The sequence below is a fragment of the Gossypium hirsutum genome, chromosome D09 (assembly GCF_007990345.1).
Source record: "Gossypium hirsutum isolate 1008001.06 chromosome D09, Gossypium_hirsutum_v2.1, whole genome shotgun sequence".
Taxonomy (NCBI): Eukaryota; Viridiplantae; Streptophyta; class Magnoliopsida; order Malvales; family Malvaceae; genus Gossypium; species Gossypium hirsutum.
The window spans coordinates 10,214,133-10,238,132 of NC_053445.1; the positions used below are offsets into that span (position 1 = coordinate 10,214,133).

Here is a 24,000-nt window from a genome sequence, read left to right on the forward strand (position 1 = left end):
CAGATCACCTCATAAAACGGTTGTTTTTAATAAACGGTTTAAATTTATTAAAAAAACTTTTGGTCTATAAAATTCAGAAAAATAGGTTCGGGAGTCGGTTACGTACAAGGAAGGATTAGCACGTTCGTAACGCCCAAAATTGGTACCTAGTTAATTAGTTAATGTCTTAATGTCGAAAATTGAAAACTTTGAAGATATTTAAAGTACGATCCTTTTTTTTAAAAAAAAACTCACATAAATCGAATTACCCGTTAAAACCCTCTCATCTTGGATAGAAGAAATGTCACACCCAATAAGTTAGGATGTGATACTTCACTACCTCAAAATGAGCTCGTTAAAAAAAACTCGTACAATAAAACTTAAAAGGATATTCAATTGTTTAAGTCATATGAAGAAATCGTAGCCTAATACGTTCGGAACAATTTCTCAAAATTCCAAAAATTGAATATTACTTTTATTATTTTTAGGAAAATCCTCATCTCGAAAGAACAACGTGTCATATCCAATGCGTTAGGACACAACTTATTGAATTCCCGATAATGAGCTTTTTATTCATGTTTAAGTTAAAGAGCATTCTCGACTATTTAGATTCAACGAAAGGAATTGGAACCCAATACGTTAGGGCTCAATCCTCTCAAAGATCCTAAATACGAATATTGCCTTTATTTTCGAAGTTTTCTATTTTCATGAATTTGAGTAAAAACGATGTAATGTTATGAACGAATAAATGTTGTATTGACAAATGGCAACTATAGATACAAAAATGTGAGCATAAATAATATGAATAACATCGTAAACGAAATAAATAATAGAAGAGACAAATCTATCACAACAAATAAATGAATGTAATTTTAAGATACTCTTTTCAAATAATAGTGAGCATATACAGAAATAAACAAATTAACATAGAGTGAAACAAAAATGCAATGGATGAAATAAATAAAACTATAAAAATATGTAGAAAGATATGTGTGAATATATATATGTATATTAAAAAAAATACAAATGTATATGTATAAATGTAAAATTTATAATATATGCACATGTATATTTTTAAAAAAAATAATATATAAAAATAATATATGTAAGAATATATGTATTTATGAATATGACAAAGGTATACGGATATATATATAGGCAAGCCTATAGATTATATAAAAAACAATATATAAGTACATATGCATATAGATAGGTTATAAAACATGCCCATGCACACACATATATATGTTATAAAGGCGTATGCATGTATGTAAGTATATGTACAACGAATATAAAAAGAAGAAAATTAAAGTATAATGGGCATATAATAACAATAATCACTACAATAACATTAAATTTATTAAAATAAAATGAAAGTCACGAAAAAGGGCTTAGTTAAACTTTTTTTTAAAAAATTCAGGGTTTAAATCCACAAATAAATGAAAGCTAAAGGACTATATTGAACACGCGAATAACATAGAGGGGCTGGAAAGGAAAATTTTACCTTCTCCTCGAAAATGGCGTCGTTCAAATAGGACTAAATTGAAATCGAAAATAAATTAAAGGGGCAAATTTAAAAATAAAAGAAGACCCAATTGAGAAAACATTAGAAAGTGGAGGGGCTAAAAGCGCAATTTACCCCTCCATATAAAAACACGCGGATCCTGCCCGGGTCGGGTCAGTTTCGGGTCGGCTTCTCCAAAACGACGCCGTTTTGGCGCCTGGGGAGGCCAAGTGAAACGGCGTCGTTTCACTAGGCTATTTAAGCCAAAAACGTTTCAAAATTTTCATTTTCCCCTTTTCTTTTTAAAAAAATCTTATAAAACACTCTCCCCTCCAATCTGTTTCTCCGGGCACCGACCCAAAGTCTGGCGAAGGGACCACCACGTCGGCCACTGATCACCGACGACGGCGCCATCGTATGCGGTGGCCGGAAAAAAGAAAACCTCGGATCCGATCTTTTCAAACCGCCTAAACCCAGATCTCAGTCCAAAATCCCCAAAATATTAGCAAAAACCCCCTAAAAAAAACAAAGAAACCTTTTGGTTTCCGGCCACCTATCCTCGAAGGTGACTCCTTCGACCGTCCTGGCGGCATTACAGAACCGAGCAAAGGTAAACCCTTCCTCTTTCCTTTTATTTTATTTTCGCCAATAAAAAATAATAAAAAATAAAAGTAAAAAAATAATGAAACGAAACAGGAAAACAGTTATCAACCTTTGATCTTTGATTGATGTTTTTGCTCTCTTTTGTATTCTCTATTGTCTTTGTGAAATACTTGTTTTTTATTGATTTTCCGAATCCCTTTTACAATATTTGAATCTGCTTTTTATAGCAGATAATGAAAAAAAAAGGTATGAAATGTCTAATGCATCTTTACTTGCTGATTTTCCTCCGATTTTCTTGTTATTCTGCCGATTCTGTCCTGTTGCCTTTCTTGTCGTGCAGGTGAAGGCGCGCGCGGAGACTTGGCTCGTGCGAAGGGGCTTGGCTGCGGCGCTGATGTTTACCCTAGAAACCCTAGGGATTTTTGAAACTCATTTGGGCCGCGTTGTAATTGGGCTATTGTTTTTAAAACGGGTCCGGGGTTTGTAATTTGGGCCTATTTTATTGTAAATGGACTGTTACATGTGGACCCTTTTTTATTATTTGGTTTTAATAGACCCGGGGCAAAATCGGGTATTACAATTTCAATGTTTTAATTTTCAATCGTTTTTTACTTTTATTTCTTCCAAGTGCCCTATTAAACATCAAAGCATGAATATAAAATGATTAGGAGTTTATAGTTCACAATTAATGTCGCATAATCACCCAAAAATGTACTAAGTATAAGGCTAAAATATGTTACTTCTGACATTTATCATTAGTTCAGTCAGTCATTTTTATGTTTCTATCTTCTGAGAGTCATTTGTTTCGATACTTAAGATAAAGTATCTCTCAAATGAGACTTAATAGACGACATATTAATTTTTTAATCAATTTATTCATTTCTAATTGAACTAAGGACGTATTTAAATTATCTATTAATATAAATTATATTTTTATATTACGATCCAATTACGTAATGTCATGTAATATTAATTAAATATTAAACATGTACTTAACTAATGTTTATTTTGATTTGGTTTTGCGTACACAAAATAATAAATAGAAATTAGTGATATGATGAGCAAAAAGTAGGAAGGAATCTTGGATTCTTATTAGCACGTTTATCATGCTTAATCAAATGACCACGACATATACTGTCACTGCAAAAAAAAGGACAGTCGCATCATCAATCCTATCAAGTGGGATAAAGGGAAAGTAAAATAATGCATAGGATTGTATTTCAGATCATTATCGATAAAAAGAAAAAAAGAAAAAAGAAAACACTTCATTTTCAAGACGCGTTTATTGAAGAGAAGACATGAAAGGTCTTGTATTTTTTTTAGAAAAAATGTCATCATATTATACATATTTTAGATCATTTTATCAATAAAGGCTCATTTTCAATTTTATTTACGAAAATATGTCAAGCTTTTTATTATCCGGAAAGGGTTGAAATATGCAAAACGCGTCCACGTAGTATCATTTTTGGGTGAAATTTCAGCAAATTGCATCCCTAGGGGAACGATTTTGCCATGTCAGCACAAAACGCTCTCTCCGTGTTTTTCTAGGGTTAGGGCTTTTTGCATGTTTAGTCTCTAGGGTTTTTTAGTTTAGGGTTTAGAATTTTTTTAAAAAAAATTAATTAAATTAGGTTTTAGGGGTTTTAAATAAATTAATTAAATTAGGGTTTAGAGTTTTTAAGAAAATTAATTAAATTAGGGTTTACTTTTTTTAAATTAATTTTGTGTTTAAGTTTAGGGCTTAAGGAAAATTATATTGACAATAAGGATTTTGTTTTTTTTTTCTACAGTAGTTTCAGAAAAATTAAATTTGAGAATACGGTTCTGAAAAGATAATTTCAAAAACGCTTCATGCAGGATGCTTTGTCAGCAAAATTACTAAAAAAAGCTTCTACGTGGACACTATTTTTCTACAGTAGTTCCTAAAAAATAATTTTGAGAAGACAATTCTGAAGAAATTGTGTCAAAAACGCTTCAAGCAGCATGCACATTCAACAAAAATACTGAAAAAAGCTCCCACGTGGACACTCTTTTTCTATAGTAGTTCCTAAAAAATAAATTTGAGAAGAGAGTTCTGAACAAATGGTGTCAAAAATGCTTCAAGCAGGATGCACTGTCAGCAAAATTGATGAAAAAAGCTCCCACGTGGACACTCTTTTTCTACAGTAGTTCTTATTTGGCCGTAGGCGATAAATAAGTCAAATTTCATTCTCAGGTTGCATAAGGTACAGCAAGAAAAATTAGAGAGGTTAAACAGAATAGAAATTGAAGATGAGTGAACGTATTAGTGTTGTTATTTACTATGATGGTCAGGTCCGTGACATCGAGAACGACGTTGTTTTTATCGGACAACACAGCGCGATTGATTTTTAACCAAAACATAGATTTGACAGAACTTCGTAAAAGAATTAGGCGTAAAATCTTTGAAACGACGCCAATGAGCATTTTGTCTATTAAGTATCAATTTTGTACTTCAGTTGATCTCGTGACATATGACTCATTTGATATCAAAGGTGGTCGTAGCTTGGAGGAGATGGTGCAGACTCATCTCGCTAGTGGATCACCCTATCTTGAGTTATATGTATAATTTTTATCGCCAAATGAAGCATTTGTGACTTTAACATATACTGCCATTCGAGAGGAATACACGACCCCTATCTAACACTCTGTTAGTGGGAGACAAAACACAAAAGCACTAGTGTTTGGTGGAAGTATGGAATACACAACTCCTGTACGACACTCGGTTAGTGGATGGGACATGCACATCGGTGGTCGATGTTCGATGATGGGAATACGTATTGGGGAATGACATCAACTTCTAGTGGTTGGCAACCCACATCTTATTGGGGACGTTACGTAACATCCACAAGAAGGGATGATGTACTCCTTACGACGTCTACCGGCAAGGGGACCTCGTACGTTGCAGATGATGGTGGGTTGGATGATGAGTTTGATGTGGATCCACCTTGAGAGCACGACCCCGATGGTACAGAAGTTGCATTATTTTCTAAACCGAAGCCTGTTCCAACTGAACCTGAAGATGTTGAAGGGGTTCAGATGAAGAAGAAGAAGATTCACAATTTAGGGCGTACTCGTATCCAACCCACATGCATAATATCGATCTATCTCTAGATGCTGTGTTGGAGTTTCCAGATTTACCACACAGAAGGCATGACCGTACAAGTTCGTCATTGGATTCGGGTGATTGAAAGTTGGTAAAGAGCTTTCCAGTAAGGATAGTTTTCTTGGTTCATTGAAACAACATAGCATCGTAAACGAGGTTAACTACAACGTGGTTAAATCCAAATCTGAGAAGTTCGAGGCCAAGTGTACAGTGCAAGACCGTACATGTTCATCGAAAATTATGGCTTCGGTTAGGAAAAAGACAAGCTTATGGGAGATAAAAAGTATAAAGGTCCACATACCTGTGTTGCTGGTACAGTATCACTGGGTGTTTAGGGTTTTTGGATAATACTGTTATTACTTAATGTTGCATTATTTAACGTACTTCGTTGATAGGTGTTTCACAAGATCATCCCAAGATGGATTCAAGTATGATAGCTAGCTTAATACTATCGACGGTGAATGTGGATCCTTGGACTTCTGTGTCGGTCTTAATTGTCAATATTCGTAGTCAATTGAGGTACACGCCCTCTTACCACAAGGCTTGGATAGCTAAGCAGAAGGCGTTGGAAAATATGCATAGTGGGTGGGATGCTTCATATAATGAGGTGTGGCAATGGTGTCAAGTGCTAGAGAGGTACGTCCTAGGTTGTATAACAGGCTTTGAAATGGGCCCTACGTACTACAACGACCGGTTGCTCTGTGGATGTCAAGTGTTCAAGCGTCTGTTCTGGAGCTTTAAGCAATGCCAAGACGCATTTGTGTACTGCAACCATTGGTTCAAATTGACGGTACCTTTATGTATGGTAGATATACCCATCGGCTATTGCTGGCTGTGGCACAGGATGGCAGTGGGAGAATCCTTCCAATTGCTTTTGCAATAACACCGGGGGAGTTAGGTGGTGACTGAGATTTCTTTCTTTCTAAATTAATGAGGCATGTCTGCCCCCAACCTGATATCTGCGTTATATTGGATTGGGGCACTGGAATACTAGCCGCAATTGAGCGACAGGGAAGCATATGGGATCGCACACAGCATTCGTATTGTCTAAGGCACGATGAATCCAACTACTACAGGCAATATCGGTCTACCACTGAAAGACGACAAGTGACCAATATGAGTATTTAATATCTATTAATATAATTTCGTTTGTAATATTCAATTTATTCTGAATGGAAGAGTGGTATGTAATTTTTGCTATCAACTTATATTGGTAGGGTACGAGATCAATAAGGACCGTTTCCATGAGATGTTAGCGATTTGGGTTCAGTTAATGAACAAGGCGCAAACTACCTCCGTAACATACCTTTCGAACAGTGGACACAAGCATACGACGGCGACCTACGATATGGTTCCGTCATTCACTTTTGAGACGAACTTGCCAAAGCCTCTTATCTTTCGACAGCAAATATGGTTTGCCATCGATCCTAAACCATGGCATTTAATCCAGCGCGCACACTAACTCTAGAACGATGATTGGTTCGCGAGTAGGTATATGATCATACCGATTTCCCAAATTTTGATATATTTAGTGAAGAATACTGACCAATTGGTATTTGATTACCGTAAGTCAATTTTGTGCTCATCATTGAGCACCTCAAGTGCCACAGGAATCGATTGTCGGAATCTAAATTACCGCAACACTCTATCCGTCTGGTGCATCTCGACAGTAGCATAGTTGACCAATGGGATATTAACATGCCAAATGTTCAGATTTTGAAAGAATTCGTCGGAAATTACTGCCCGAATTGTCTGATCCTCGTATGGTGTCCATTGAAACTATATGAACGTGATAAAAATATTAGTTATACATAATACTAAATACTAAATATGAAACGATTATTTTATGTATATATATTTTATTTAATACTTACTTGCGCTTCCGACTGTTGGTCTAATAGAAGCCGTATATCTTCAAGAGCAGTAGGTATTGCAAGATAACTCACTGAATGATTTTACCTAATTAAATAAAATTTTAACATATAATTATATTTTAAATCTATGTAATAATTATAAAATCTAATATAAAATTTACCTCGTTATGAGTGGGAATGTATATGGGTGGTTCACTCGATGACGTAAAAATGGAAAGCAAAACTGAGCTCATGATTGTAGTAGTGATAGACAACTTCTGATTTTGGCTTTATTTGGTGGCGTCGCCTCGTACATCTCCCGGTACAATGTTGCCAACACGATAGACCCCCAAATAAATTCGTCAGCTACTTTAAAATCAACGAGTTTCAGCAGCCACCTCAGATGTATGAGGTTTCGTGACAAGTCTGGCATTAGATAACCTCCAATCATCTCAAGGATGTATGCCCGAGCATATCGTATTCTTTCTACTTCAGTCGAATCATTCCCTGGGTCTGACCTCCGTAAATATTATTTGGAATTGCACCTAAAAGATCGTAGCATACGACTCCCCATTCAGCAGATTGAACGGACCTGGTGAGTGCAGACCCATCCACCGGCAATCTCAATTGTAACTGCATGTCCTTCAAAGTGATGTTACAGTCTCCGCATGGAAGATGAAATGTGTGCGTCTCGAGTCTCCACCTCTCTACTAACGCGCTGATGAGTTTTGGGTTCAACTTGCACTCCCGGCCTATAGTAGCCACCTGCCAAAAACCTGTTTGTAATTTTCTATCAATGGTGATTGAGGACCAGGCATATTACGGATATAACATTGTAACACCTGATCTACAGACTGTTATAAAAAATTATAAAATAAAAATTAATTAAAATTACATTAATGAAAAAATATTAAATAATATTCAAAAATTAAAATTAACACTTACAATTGACATTCGTTTGATGGAGATATGTTTATGATCGAGACGAATTAATTCTCCGGCCATTCCTAACACGATCAAATATTTCTGAAATTATAAAAAATACTAAATTAGAAAAAATTTAAAGGAAATAATTAATTAAAGAGAGCTTTGAGAAATTTAGGGAGAAATTTGAGAGCTTTTTTGCCAAATTTGGAAGAAATATTGTATGAAAAAATAGGAAGGGTTTTATAGTTTTTTTGTTACCGTTGGACCCCCCCAACAGTAAAAAATTTAAATGGCCGTTAGGAAGAAAAACACGAAGCAAATCGCATCCCTGGGAGAGGAATTTTGCCCTAGAAACCCCAGGGATTTCTGAAACTCCTTTGGGCCACGTTGTAATTGGGCCATTGTTTTTAAAACGGGTCCGGGGTTTGTAATTTGTGCCTATTTTATTGTAAATGGACTATTACATTTGGACTTTTTTTTACTATTTAGTTTTAATAGACCCGGGGAAAATCGGGTATTACAGCTGCGCCTCTTTGCTTGTTGTCGGGTAACGAGAACAGAGCAAAAAACCAAAAACCAATTTTGCCTGGTCGTACTGGACTTTGGGCCTTTTCTTCTTTAAGTAATTCATTCCATCCTACTGCATCTTCAGAGGTATAGGAATTGATGCTCCAGTCTGTTCCACTGTAACTTCAAGGAGATTGGATTAGTTTCCTCGATCTACTCCACTTCAACTTCAGGGAGATAAGATTGGTTTATTTAGTCTGCTCCACTGCAACTTCAGGAAGATAAGACCTGCTATGATCTGCTCTACTGCAACTTCAAAGAAAGATAATATCTGTCATTCTAATCCAATCCACTACAACTTTAGGGTGATAGGATTTGTTTATCCCGTCTGCCCCACTGCAATTTCAAAGGGGGATAAGACTTGCTATCTTGAGTCTGCTCCACTGCAACCTCAGAGAGATAAAATATGCTTTCATGAGCCTGCTCCACTGCAACTTCAGGGAGATAAGACTTGCTGCGATCTGCTCTACTGCAACTTCAGAGAGATAAGATCTGTGGTTTTAACCCGCTCCACTGCAACTTCAAGGAGATATGATTGGTTACTTCTGTCTTCAATCTACTTCGCTGCCAATACATGAAGATAAGATCTGCTGTTTTCGATCTAATTCGCTGCCAATACAGGAAGACAAGACCTGTTACTTCGATCTACTTTGCTACCAATATAAGAAGCCCAGATCTACTATCTTTGATCTACTGTGCTGCCAATACAGGAAGACAAGATCTGTTATCTTCGATCTACTTCGCTACCAATATGAGAAGACAAGATCTGCTATCTTTGATCTACTTCGCTGCCAGTACAGGAAGACAAGATCTGTTATCTTTGATCTACTTCACCGCCAATACAGGAAGACAAGATATGTTATCTTCGATCTACTTCGCTGCCAATACAGGAAGACAAGATCTGCTATTTTCAACCTACTCCACTGCTGCTGAGGGAGACAAGGCTGATATCTTCGATCTACTTTGCTGCCAATACAGGAAGACAATATCTATTATTTTCAACCTACTCCACTGCTACTCAGGGAGATAAGGTTGAGGTCTTCGGTTTGTTCTCTAGGGAACATGACCTGTATAATTCATTTTATGAACCTGATTATGCCTAGTGATTAGAATGTCATGATCAGAATGAATCAAATGCTCCTAACTAGACGTGTATGAATGACATTTGAATGAATGCAGAATGTCATTTTTTTTAGAATGATCCCTCCATATCACACAGGTTATCATTACTCAAAGTTTAATAAGGTTTTATCGCTGACGTGCTACAACGCCTTTTTGCTCGGCTGGCGTCTCCAAAGAAACACTTAGTCAAATTACCCCATTGTAACCTTCAAAGTTTAATCCACTGGGATGTAAAATTTGTACCATCTTTCTCTCGTTGTAACCCAAGGGTAAAAAGATCTAGCCTTTTCTCGATCCTTTGCTATCACAATTCATGGATACAGAATATGAAACTCTTCGGTATTCTACACCATTCCTAGGGTGTCATACTAAATTCTTATACATAAATGATGAATTTTCTTTTCAAAGGGAACTTCTTCTTATCCCTTTGTGATCATTGCTTGTTTGTTCATTGAAGCTCTGTCACCAACAAGATATTTTTTCATCTCGTACAATAAATATTTGGACAATAAAATTCAAAAGAACAGTCTTTCTTAGACATTTCAACCTTTAAACTTGGTGTGTTCTAAACAATAGTCCTGTTTCAGGTTACTCAATTATATAGAAATTTCCAAAGTAATATGCAAAAGTTCCTTTGTGAAAGTTTATTAGTCCATTAATCATTATTCTAATGCAACATGCTTGCACAAAGATCATAATACTGACCAAGAAATGAATTAATTCGGGGCATAGCTTGAAATAGATAAATTATCAAATATGATAAAAAATAGAAAAGGAATTTATTGAGAGTAAGGGTCTTGAAAATTAAAAAGTATTCAAGAACAGCAAAGAGTAAAGTATTTCAAGAACAAACAAATTCAATACAAGTAATATGAAGACTAGGTGCCTCGGATATCGCAGCTTGAACTTCTCAGTACAAACTAAGAACCATTTTGAGTTTAACATGTGTTTAGGAGATCTACAGTACTTTGTCGATGCCCCAATATGTAGCCTACTCTTTCTTATTGATTCAGGTATAGCAAGATCACCACATGCTCCAATCTGATCAATATTTGAGCCGCCCTTTTCGGGTTTTCAACTCAAATCCCCTTTGGTCTCAAGGCGCCCTTTGCGGGTTTTCACCTTGGCCTCTCCTTTTTTTTATTCAAAGCGCCCTTTGCGGGTTTTCACTTTGATCCCTCCCTTCCTTTCAGGTGAAATATTTCTTGAATGAATCTGAGTTTACAGGATTCAGCAAATTTTTACCATCCATCTCACTCAAAATCAAAGCTCCTCCAGAAAAAGCCTTTTTTACAGCATAAGGTCCTTCCCAATTTGGCATCCATTTCCCTCTAAAATCCTTTTGTAAAGGGAAGATCTTTTTCAACACCAAGTCCCCCTCATGAAATTCTCTGGGACGAACCTTTTTGTTATAAGCCCGCATCATTCGTTTCTGGTATATTTGACCGTGACGAATAGCTTTTAGTCTTTTTTCTTCTATTAGGTTCAACTGATCATACCGAGATTGGATCCATTCAGCCTCATCCAACTTTAACTCAGCTAATACCCCGAGAGAAGGGATTTCAACTTCAATGGGTAAAACTGCCTCCACCCCATAAACCAAAGAAAAAGGCATTACCCCAGTAAAAGTTCTGATAGATGTTCGATAAGCAAGAATAGCGAATGGTAACTTCTCATGCCAGTCCGTGTAAGTTTTAGTCATTTTCCCCACAAATTTCTTGATATTTTTGTTGGCTGCCTCCACTGTACCATTCATTTTTGGGCGATATGGTGATGAATTATGGTGTCTAATCTTGAATTGACTGCAGACTTCCGCTATTGTGCTGTTATTTAAATTCAACGCATTGTTAGATATGATTCTTTCAGGCATTCCATATCGACATATGATTTCTTTTTTCAAAAACTTAGTGACTGCTGACTTTGTGACATTAGCATATGAGGCTACTTATACCCATTTAGTGAAATAGTCTATAACCACAAAAATGAAACGATGTCCATTAGAAGCCTTCGGCAATATTGGCCCAATGACATCTATACCCCACATGGAGAAAGGCCATGGAGAAGTCATAACATTAAGAGGTGAAGGAGGTACGTGCATTTTATCCCCATAAATTTGGTACTTATGGCATTTCTTGGCATAATTGATGCAATCTCTTTCCATGGTGAACTAGTAATATCCGAATCTCATGATCTATCTAGTCATGGTAAATCCATTGGCATGTGTTCCATAAATACCCTCATGGACTTCTTCTAAAATTTCCTTAGCTTCTACACCATCCACGCATCTCAATAATACTCGATCTTTTCCCATTTTGTATAAAATCTCTCCATCTAAGACATAGTCAATAACTAGTCTCCTCAATTTCCTCTCATCATTTTCAGTTGCCTGATCAGGATATTCACGATTCTTCACATATTGCAATATATCTTGGTACCAGGGGAGATTATCATTCTCTACTTCTTCAATATTGTAGCAATGGGTTGGGATCTCATAAATACTAATTTGAATGGGCTTCATGTCCTCTAATTTGTTCACTTTAATCATAGAGGCTAGTGTAGCCAGAGCATCAGCCATCTGATTTTCTTCCCGTGAAAGATAACAAAAAGTAATATTGTCAAACTCTTCAATCAATTCCAGAACCAATCTCTGATAACGGATTAACTTTGGGTCTCTCATTTCCCATTTCCCTTTCAGCTAATATATTACCAATGCCGAGTCCCCATATACTTCTAGTATCTTAATTTTTAACTCTATGGCTACCCGGATACCCATGATGCAAGCTTCATATTTAGCCATGTTATTGGTGCAGTCAAAGTCCAATTTACTAGTGAAAGGATGATAATCTCCATTTGGAGACACAAGGACTGCCTCAATCCCATTACCTACTGCATTCGAAGCTCCGTCGAAATTTAACTTCCAAGAGTGTTCTTCTTGAGAATCCTTTTCAGCATTTGCTACACATAACAAGTCTTCATATGGGAGGTTCATAATCTTCTAAAGCTCTGTTGGCCAAAAAATCTGCTATCGCACTCCCTTTGATGGCCTTCTAACTTACATATACTATATCAAACTCGGATAGCAGAATTTGCCATCTAGCCATTCTCTCATTCAACGCAGTTGACTCCATCATATACTTTAAAGGGTCTAACTTTGCAATTAGCCAAGTCGTATGATAGAGTAAGTATTGCCTCAATCTATTTTTCGTCCAGATCATGGCACAACATAATTTTTCAATAGGTGAATATCTCATTTCACAATCAGTGAACTTCTTACTGAGATAGTATATCAAACACTGTTAAATACATAATCAACGGCCTACTCGGGCTAGGTGGTGACAACACTGGAGTATTGGACAAGTATTGTTTCATCCTGTCAAAAGCTTCTTGACATTCTTCATCCCACACACCTGGATTATGTTTCTTCAGAAGATGAAATATGGGGTCACATTTCTCCGTCAATTGTGAAATAAACTGAGCAATATAATTCAGTCTTCCTAAGAACCCTCGAACTTCTTTCTGAGTACATAGTGGCAGTAAATCTTGTATCACGTTGACTTTGTTTAGGTCAATCTCAATTCCTTTTTCACTGACTACGAAGCCCAACAACTTTCCTGACTTAGCTCCAAAAGTGCATTTCGTTGGATTAAGCTTGAGCTGAAACTTTCTCAGTCTTAAGAACAATTTTCTCAGGACCTGCACGTGTTTCTCCTCCGTTCTGGATTTTGCAATCATATCATCAACATACACCTCAATTTCCTTGTGCATCATGTCATGAAACAAGGCTACCATGGCTCTTTGATATGTTGCTCCTGCATTCTTTAATCCGAATGGCATCACTTTATAGCAAAATGTTCCCCACAAAATAATGAATGTGGTCTTTCCCATATCTTCAGGATGCATCTTTATCTGATTATATCTCGAGAAACCATCCATGAAAGAAAATAGTGAATAGCCCGCTGTATTATTCACCAAAGTATCAATGTGTGGCAATGGGAAATTGTCTTCTGGGCTGGCTTTGTTCAAATCTCTGTAATCCACGCACATTCGTACTTTTTCATCTTTTTTAGGGATTGGCATGATGTTGGCTACCCATTCAGAATATTTGACTTCCTGTAAAAACCCAGCATCAAACTGTTTCTTGACTTACTCTTTTATTTTAAGCACAATATCAAGCTTCATTCTTTTGATTTTCTATTGAACTGGCTTGCAATCTTCCCTTATAGGTAGGCGATGTACTACAATGTCAGTGCTTAATCCAAACATATCCTGGTATGACCATGCGAAGACATCTTTGAATTCTTGGAGTAATTCAATGAGGTCTCGTCTTGTCTTTTTAGAAATATCAGTTCCAAACTTCACCTCTTTTCCTTCTTCCAAGCTCACAATTTTTATTGATTATTTGTGAGGTAGGATTTGTTTTTCTTCCTGTTCTACCATCCTCAACAAATCCAAAGGCAAACCACAGTCTATGTCATCTTCAAAGTCATACGATCCCTCTAAACACATGTTTCGTTCAAAAGAAAATTCTGAGTTTGTTGTGGCGTCACTCATGTCATTGATATATGGGGACCTATTGTAATTACAAAAAAATACAAAAAGAATGTATGAATTTATGTATAAGTATTTATACAATATGATTATGAAAGAATGTTTTGAAAAAAAGAAAAAATATTTACTCGTATGGAAAGAATGAAAGAATATTTACTCGAAGCAATTGCAAAGATATATTTTATTAAAATAATGATGTTTGAACATAAGCATATTTCACAAAAGAATTCTTATTGTCTCTAGGCTAAAACAACAAGTTTGTTCTGAATATTACTCTGAGAAAGTTCTAAAGACTTCAGGTATCTCTTCTGCAGTCCAATTATCTAGAACGCTCCCAGGTTCATATGGACAAATGTCTAACAAGTTCCCTCCTTCATTTGCTCCCTTATGTATGGCATTAATGTCCAATATCTCTTCGATGCTTTCCTCAATCAGTATTCTTCTCTCAGAATGAATGATCCCTCATGATACAAAAATTTTGGATATGTGGGGAATTATCATTGGTTCCCAATTGATTTCTTCCCCACTTAAGCGTGCCCTTTTTCTTTCCTGTCTTTTTTCTAACTCCTTCTTTCTCTGCTTTATATCTGGCTTATACCCTAAGCCAAAACGATCTCGTTTTTCTTTTAGCACCGGAGTCTCAATTCTTCCTTGAAGATGTCTCCCTAATCCTCTTCTGGGTAAAGCTCCTCTCCCTACCAACAAATGTAACCCCATCTTCATAGTTTTGGATAATTTAGGCACTGGAATTTTGTTCCCTTCAGGAATAAATGTTGCATTTACAAATTCCAAAGATCGAAAAGAGCATTCCACCGCTTCATCATTAGTTTCCACATACGGCGCTTTATTAGATACAGCTACTATGATATCCTCTTCGGTATTTATTATCACCAACCGACCTTCTGACACTAGCTTCACCTTCTGATGTAATGATGATGGTACAGCCCCCACTGAATGTATCCATGGCCTCCCCAATAAGCAGTTGTAGGAGGGTTTGATATCCATAACAAGAAAATCCACCTCGTAAACTGTTTGGCCAATCAATAAGGGTATCTCAATTCCTCCCATGACCTTTCTTTCTGTACCATCAAATGCCCTCATTATATTTAGGCATGTCTTCATGTGCGAGTTGTCTACAGGAAGCCTGTTAAGTGTGGATAAGGGCAACACGTTCAATGCTGATCAGTTGTCAATCAAAACTCTTGGCAAGGTATACCCTTTGCATTGTGTAGTAATATACAAAGCCTTAGTAGACCCTGTACCCCCAGGTGGTATTTCATCATCGTTGAATAATATAAAATTATCAACACTGATATTATTAACCAGCTGATCCAATTTATTGACAGAAATATCATTGGCCACATAGGTTTCGTTCAACACCTTCATCAACGCACTCCGGTGTACTTCTGAATTTAATAGTAAGGCTAGTACGGACATGCGAGCCAATTGTTTATGCAACTGTTCGACAATATTATACTCACTGTGTTTCAAAAGCTTGAGAAATTCCACAACTTCTTCCTCTTTTACTGGCTCATTGATGGATAACACAGGCTCAGCTATTTCCCCTTCCTTTGTTCCCTTGTTATGGCCTTTCCTTTCACAGGTTCTAGATAAGAACTTATACCCTAATCCTCTGTAATCTTCTTTCCAGGGACAGTTTTATTGCACTCATAGTTTTATGGAACTTTCCTGCTATCTTTGTAGGAAAAAGCTGCAGGTTTCTTAATTATGATCCTTGGCATTACTAGTACTTTCACTTCATCATTCTTTGGTCGTGAGATGATGGCTACAGGATGAGTTACTTTTGGAACCTTCATTGATTCAGATGCGCATATACTTCCTTCTTCCTTAACTTCTTCATAGAACTCTACTTCATTATCATCCATCATGCCTTAAACTAAGGCTCTAAATTCTATACATTCTTGAATCTCGTGTCCCCCCTCGTGATGGAACTCACAGTAAATTTTCACCATTCCAAAGCTTCTTTTTGAATCCAAAACAAACAACCCCCTTTCTACCATCTTCCTCCAAACCCATCTTAAAGGAATTTTCACTTCTGCGATATCTGCCTTATTCTCCTACCTGAATTTCTGCTCATCATGATCACTCCATTATTAGTATGGTTAGGTAATGGATTCTCTGCGCTGGGCGAATCATCCAATTTGACAATGCCCATACTAATGAGCTTTTCAACCAGCTTTTTGAATGCAATACAATTTTCTATAGAATGTCTTGTGATTCCCACATGATAATCACATTCTGCATTCGTATCATACCATTTGGGGTAGAGAGGCTGTAGAGGTTTTAAGTAGAAAGGGGAAACAACATGTGCATTGAATAAATTTTGATACAGCTCCTTATACGACATTGGAATTGGCGTAAATTAGAGTTTCTTCGTGTTTTTCCTTGTGTCGGATCCTTGTTTTGATGAACCTTGTTGGTTAATAGCCACCTTTCTCGGCTGATTCACCGTAATCATTTTTGAATAACTCGTATTGTTGACCTCATTTTCCTTTTTCTTCGATGCTGACCTTTTGCTGCTTTCTCCAGCATCAATCTTTCCACTTCTTATAGCATTTTCAATCATTTCACCATTCATAACTATGTCAAAAAAGCTTTTTGTGCCACTCCCCAACATATGTGTGATAAATGGGGCTTTCAATGTGTTAGCAAAGAGCATGGTCATTTCTCTTTCTAGAAGTGATGGCTAAACTTGGACGGTAACCTTCCTCCACCTTTGTGCGTATTGCCTGAAATTCTCACTCGGTTTCTTCTCCATTTTCTGTAGAGTGATTCTATCAGGAACCATGTATGTTACGTGACTGTACTGCTTTATGAATACTTGTGCTAAATCTCTCCATGAATTAATCCTGGTATGGCTCAACTGATTGTACCACTTAGATGCTGCCCATGTGAGGCTATCCAGGAAATAATTTATTAACAATTGGTCATTGTTAACATACCCAGTCATTCGCCTACAAAACATGGTGATATGAGCTTCGGGGCCACTAGTTCAATTGTACTTCTCAAATTCTGGCATTTTCAACTTATAAGGGAGTACCAAATCTGGAACCAAGCTCAATTCTTTAGCATCAATCCCATGATAGCTCTCAGTACTTTCCATCGCCCTAAATTTTTCTTCGAGCCATTTATACTTTTCCTCTAGCTGTTTTGGCAATTCATCCTTCGTTTTTTCTTTTCCAGCTGTCTCATCGAAATCAAGGATAGCAGAATTAACAAGGTTGTCCCCGGTCTGATCCTAATTCATACTTCACACTCAGCATGTCTACCTACACTGCTAAAGTCTGTATGTGATTAGCTACCTCTCGAATCTGGACCACAGCTTCTCCCATAATATGATCTCTGCTCCTAACTTGATTTTGAAAGTAGTTAAGCTGCTCATTATTACGGCTTTCATTTGCTTCCAAGTACTCGATCTGGATCTTATAATTTTGCAATATCGTTTCTAACTCTTCTATTCTTTTTTTCATTTCTTCAATCTTGTTCAAGCTTGCTCTCAACTCTATTTCAGAGTTTCGATTTCGGTACTGACAAAGAAATCCTTCCAACTCGGTCACCCTATCCTTTAATTCGCCTTTTTCCTTTTGGCTTTCTGACAAACTCTTCTCTAAAGTCTCATTTCGTGTCTAAACCTCTTGGAATTTCCGCTCCCATATATTGACTTTGTTCTTTTCTTCTCGAATTTCTTAATGCCACTGTTCTGCCCGGCAGTTCTCATTGACAAACGTAACTTTTTATAATCTGCTTTCAAACTTTCCAACTCTTCTTCAGCCTTATTTTTCCCTTTTCTTAATTTCTTAGTTTCGAGCTTCTGAACGTCCATGTCTAATTACAAGTTTATCTTTTCTTCCTCCATTTGTTCTATCTTCTTTTCTAAATCCGTATTTCTTCTTTCAAAATCTTGTCTTATGATTTCCAACTCAGAAGGGACGACCAGCAAATGTTCCTCTATTAACTGGCTGTTTCCCTGACTTGACTTGGGTGTATTATCATTGATCCTCCTAACCCACCGTTCATTATACTCAGGAGTTTTCATCGGACCTACAGCTAACCTTCTCATTCGGCGATTTTATTTCTATGCACTAGATATCTCTTGAATCTTTTTTCTATAACCATCATCCCGGTATGAGAATTCACTATCAGCTATTCCCTGGGTCGTAGGTATAAATTGCCTTAACCTATACTGGCTTAGCACTAGCAATGAGACATATCCAATAGCTCCCCAAATTCCAAGTAGAGGAACCCAATCATAATCACCACATCTATACAGGATCTCATCCGGAAGCAACCAAGGGGCTCTCCACTCAATGTCCTCTTCCTGAAGATTATGAAGAATTGCCATCCACTTCTCCTCCGAAATGTCATCTCTCCTTGGTGTAGCTAATATCTCCTTTAGTGGCAAATAATTTTTAGAGAAAACCCGATATGAAACCCTATCAACCTTCCAAAAGTGACTGTGAAACGATGCGAGTAGAAGCTGTGCACATCCGATGAATCTACCCTCACCCGCTTTCCAACATGCACTCAGTGACCTGAAGGTTTCTGCCAAAATTACCGGGATTGGTGTAACCCTCTTATCAAGCTGGTCGAATAAATCGGTGACTGCTTCATCGACATGTCACAAGGCTTTGGGGAAGACAACTAAGCCATATATACTCAAACCAAAGACATCTACCCTCTTCCTCACATCTGGGTGTGTTAGAATTAAATCTTCCAAACTCTTCCAGGGAATGTACTTGCTAGCCCCCTTCTGCTTGATCCGTGCAGCAACCCATTGCTCACTCATCCCCATTATATTCATCAGCTTCTTTAAAAAGGTTGGCACATTTACAGCTCTCGAGTAGACTGTCTACTTGAAACTTTGAACATCGAAGTAAAGCCACATATTCTTCTATTGTAGGCACCAAATCGACCTTTCCAAATGTAAAGCAACTGTAAGCAGGATTCCAAACTAGGCGAGGGCTCGAAACAAGTGCTTGTCTACCTTCACATCAAGCAAATAAGGCAATTCCCCATAATTATTATAAAATAACTGTATCGTTCCACTAGTCCCAGATTTCTTTCAACTCTTGCAAATTGTTTTGAGTCACGCTAATGCGAGTACAGTCTCATAGTTCCGATACATATCCATCAGCCAAACTATCGCCTTTCCCTCATTGTGTTGTTTCAGACCAAGTTCGGACAGCCGCATTATCCTCCACTTTATCAAGAAACCATTTTTCTATGATAAGCTTTCTATCTAGCAACTGAATATGAACCAATGCCTTTTATAATGAAATACCATAACATACAATCAAAATAAAACACAAAAAGTCAGCACCATGTATAAACGTAGAATCCAATACAATCAAGAAATAATAAAACACCTATTTGGATATTTACTAGGGTTCAGCGTAGTTCTACCTAGGGTGAATTCCTAAGGTTCATTATATGAAGTTTGATCTCTAGGGTAAAGGTACCTGAACCAGTAGATTCCTCGATCCTCACCCATTATAGGCTCATAACGATCAAGTTCAGTTCAGGGGAATACATTTCCCTTTGACTATACGGAGATGAAAATCTCACGAAGGCATAGATACAGATGTATCCCAAAAGCGATCCACTATCCTATACGGAGGTGAAAACCTCACGAAGGAATAGTGTTTCACTCCCACTTAAAAGGGTAAGACTAAATAGTCTTTATGCAATATGATGCCAAGATATAAAACTTAATTTACAGTAATCATACAAACACATGCAAAGAGAGGATCGTAATTTTTCAAATCAAATTTTCAATTTTCTATAATAAGACAAAAAACAATCAATGTTGCGGCTTGACTCTCTAAATGTCCCCAGCAGAGTCGCCTAGTTGTCAAAACTATTTTTATTTTGAAAAATAGGGCCGACTTTTAAAACGGAAATGGAGTCGCCACTAATCTTTTTTGATGAGGTGTGATCGGGTCACCTCATAAAATGGTTGTTTTAAATAAACGGTTTAAATTTATTAAAAAAATTTTAGTCTGCGAAATTCAGAAAATAGGTTCGGGAGTTGGTTACGTACGAGGAAGGATTAGCACCCTTGTAACGCCCAAAATTGGTACCTAGTTGATTAGTTAATTTCTTAATGTCAAAAATTGAAAACTTTGAAAAGATTTAAAGTACGATTTTTTTTAAACTCACATAAATCGAATTACCCGTTAAGACCCTCTCATCTTGGATAGAAGAAATGTCACACCTAATAAGTTAGGATGTGATACTTCACTACCTCAAAATGAGCTCGTTAAAAAAAACTCGTGCAATAAAACTTAAAAGGATATTCAATTGTTTAAGGGTGGGTTTGGATGGGCGATTGGCTGCGGTGCGGTGCGTTTAGCCTACTTTTTGTCTCACGCTACAGTATTGCTACAGTATCTAAACTCACCGCCACCGCTATTTTTACACTGATCGCACGTAAACGCACCGCCCATCCAAACTCACCCTAAGTCATATGAAGAAATCGCAGCCCAATACGTTAGAGTACAATTTCTCAAAATTCCAAATATTGAATATTACTTTTATTATTTTTTGGAAAATCCTCATCTCGAAAGAACAACGTGTCATATCCAATGCGTTAGGACACAACTTATTGAATTCCCGATAATGAGCTTTTTATTCATGTTTAAGTTAAAGAGCATTCTCGACTATTTAGATTCAACGAAAGGAATTGGAACCCAATACGTTAGGGCTCAATCCTCTCAAAGATCCTAAATACGAATATTGCCTTTATTTTCGAAGTTTTCTATTTTCATGAATTTGAGTAAAAACGATGTAATGTTATGAACGAATAAATGTTGTATTGACAAATGGCAACTATAGATACAAAAATGTGAGCATAAATAATATGAATAACATCGTAAACGAAATAAAAAAATAGAAGAGACAAATCTATCACAACAAATAAATGAATGTAATTTTAAGATACTCTTTTCAAATAATAGTGAGCATATACAGAAATAAACAAATTAACATAGAGTGAAACAAAAATGCAATGGATGAAATAAATAAAACTATAAAAATATGTAGAAAGAAAAGATATGTGTGAATATATATGTATAATAAAAAAAATACAAATGTATATGTATAAATGTAAAATTTATAGTATATTCACGTGTATATTTTTAAAAAAATAATATATGTATGAATATATGTATTTATGAATATGACAAAGGTATACGGATATACATATAGGCAAGCATATAGATTATATAAAAAACAATATATAAGTACATATGTAAATAGATAGGTTATAAAACATGCCCATGCACACACATATATATGTTATAAAGGCGTATGCATGTATGTAAGTATATGTACAACGAATATAAAAAGAAGAAAATTAAAGTATAATGGGCATATAATAACAATAATCACTATAATAACATTAAATTTATTAAAATAAAATGAAAGTCACGAAAAAGGGCTTAATTAAACTTTTTTTAAAAAAAATCAAGGTTTAAATCCACAAATAAATGAAAGCTAAAGGACTATATTGAACACGCGAATAACATAGAGGGGCTGGAAAGGAAAATTTTACCTTCTCCTCGAAAACGGCGTCGTTCAAATAGGACTAAATTGAAATCAAAAATAAATTAAAGGGGCAAATTTAAAAATAAAAGAAGACCCAATTGAGAAAACATTAGAAAGTGGAGGGGCTAAAAGCGCAATTCACCCCTCCGCATAAAAACACGCGGATCCTGCCCGAGTCGGGTCGGTTTCGGGTCGGCTTCTCCAAAATGACGCCGTTTTGGCCTGGGGAGGCCAAGTGAAACGGCGTCGTTTCACTAGGCTATTTAAGCCAAAATCCTTTCAAAATTTTCATTTTCCCCATTTCTTTTTAAAAAAAATCTTATAAAACACTCTCCCCTCCAATTTGTTTCTCCGGGCACCGACCCAAAGTCCGACGAAGGGACCACCACGTCAGCCACAGGTCACCGACGACGGCGCCGCCGTATGCGGTGGCCGAAAAAAAGAAAAACTTGGATCCGGTCTTTTCAAACCGCCTAAACCCAGATCTCAGTCCAAAATCCCCAAAATATTAGCAAAAACTCCCTAAAAAAAGAAAAAAAACAAAGAAACCTTTTGGTTTCCGAACACCTATCCTCGAAGGTGACTCCTTCGACCGTCTTGGCGGCATTACAGAACCGAGCAAAGGTAAATCCCTTCCTCTTTCCTTTTATTTTATTTTCGCCAATAAAAAATAATAAAAAATAAAAGTAAAAAAATAATGAAACGAAACAGGAAAACGATTATCAACCTTTGATATTTGATTGATGTTTTTGCTCTCTTTTGTATTCTCTATTGTCTTTGTGAAATACTTGTTTTTTATTGATTTTCCGAATCCCTTTTACAATATTTGAATATGCTTTTTATAGCAGATAATGAAAAAAAAAGGTATGAAATGTCTAATGCATCTTTACTTGCTGATTTTCCTCCGATTTTATTGTTATTCTGCCGATTCTGTCCTGTTGCCTTTCTTGTCGTGCAGGTGAAGGCGCGCGCGGAGACTTGGCTCGTGCGAAGGGGCTTGGCTGCGGCGCTGATCTTTACCCTAGAAACCCTAGGGATTTTTGAAACTCATTTGGGCCGCGTTGTAATTGGGCCATTGTTTTTAAAACGGGTCTGGGATTTGTAATTTGGGCTTATTTTATTGTAAATGGACTGTTACATCTGGACCCTTTTTTATTATTTGGTTTTAATAGACCCGGGGCAAAATCGGGTATTACAATTTCAATGTTTTAATTTTCAATCGTTTTTTACTTTTATTTCTTTCAAGTGCACTATTAAACATCAAAGCATGAATATAAAATGATTAGGAGTTTATAGTTCACAATTAATGTCGCATAATCACCCAAAAATGTACTAAGTATAAGGCTAAAATATGTTACTTCTGACTTTTATCATTAGTTCAGTCAGTCATTTTTATGTTTCTATCTTCTGAGAGTCATTTGTTTCGATACCTAAGATAAAGTATCTCTCAAATGAGACTTAATAGACGACATATTAATTTTTTAATCAGTTTATTCGTTTCTATTTGAACTAAGGACGTATATAAATTATCTATTAATATAAATTATATTTTTATATTACGATCCAATTACGTAATGTCATTTAATATTAATTAAATATTAAATAGGTACTTAACTAATGTTTATTCTGATTTGGTTTTGCGTACACAAAATAATAAATAGAAATTAGTGATATGATGAGCAAAAAGTAGGAAGGAATCTTGGATTGTTATTAGCACATTTATCATGCTTAATCAAATGACCACGACATGTACTGTCACTGCAAAAAAAAGGGCAGTCGCATCATCAATCCTATCAAGTGGGATAAAGGGAAATTAAAATAATGCATAGGATTGTATTTCAGATCATTATCGATAAAAAGAAAAAAGAAAACACTTCATTTTCAAGACGCGTTTATTGAAGAGAAGACAAGAAAGGTCTTGTATTTTTTTAGAAAAAATGTCATCATATTATACATATTTTAGATCATTTTATCAATAAAGGCTCATTTTCAATTTTATTTACGAAAATATGTCAAGCTTTTTGTTATTTACCGAAAAGGGTCGAAATATGCAAAACGCGTCCACGTAGTATCATTTTTGGGTGAAATTTCAGCAAATTGCATCCCTAGGGGAACAATTTTGCCATGTCAGCACAAAACGCTCTCTCCGTGTTTTTCTAGGATTAGGGCTTTTTGCATGTTTAGTCTTTAGGGTTTTTTGGTTTAGG

General features: G+C 36.3%; 1 protein-coding gene across 1 annotated transcript; it reads right to left on the reverse strand.

Moving 5' to 3' along the window:
* Positions 1–11,870: 11,870 nt before the first annotated feature.
* Positions 11,871–12,668, reverse strand: LOC107892746 (uncharacterized). The gene is made up of 2 exons (XM_016817799.1): positions 12,441–12,668; positions 11,871–12,374 (listed from the first exon to the last, which is right to left on the reverse strand). Exons 1-2 carry the CDS (start codon positions 12,666–12,668, stop codon positions 11,871–11,873), a joined length of 732 nt encoding a protein of 243 aa, XP_016673288.1.
* Between the last annotated feature and the right edge of the window lie 11,332 nt (positions 12,669–24,000).

Coding starts and splice junctions, on each gene's coding strand:
- LOC107892746 (XM_016817799.1), bottom strand. CDS start 12,668: ATGAACCTCCCATATGAAGACTTGTTATGTGTAGCAAATGCTGAAAAG. Junction 12,375..12,440: donor CTTGCATCATGGGTATCCGG/GTAGCCATAGAG, acceptor GTAATATATTAG/CTGAAAGGGAAATGGGAAAT.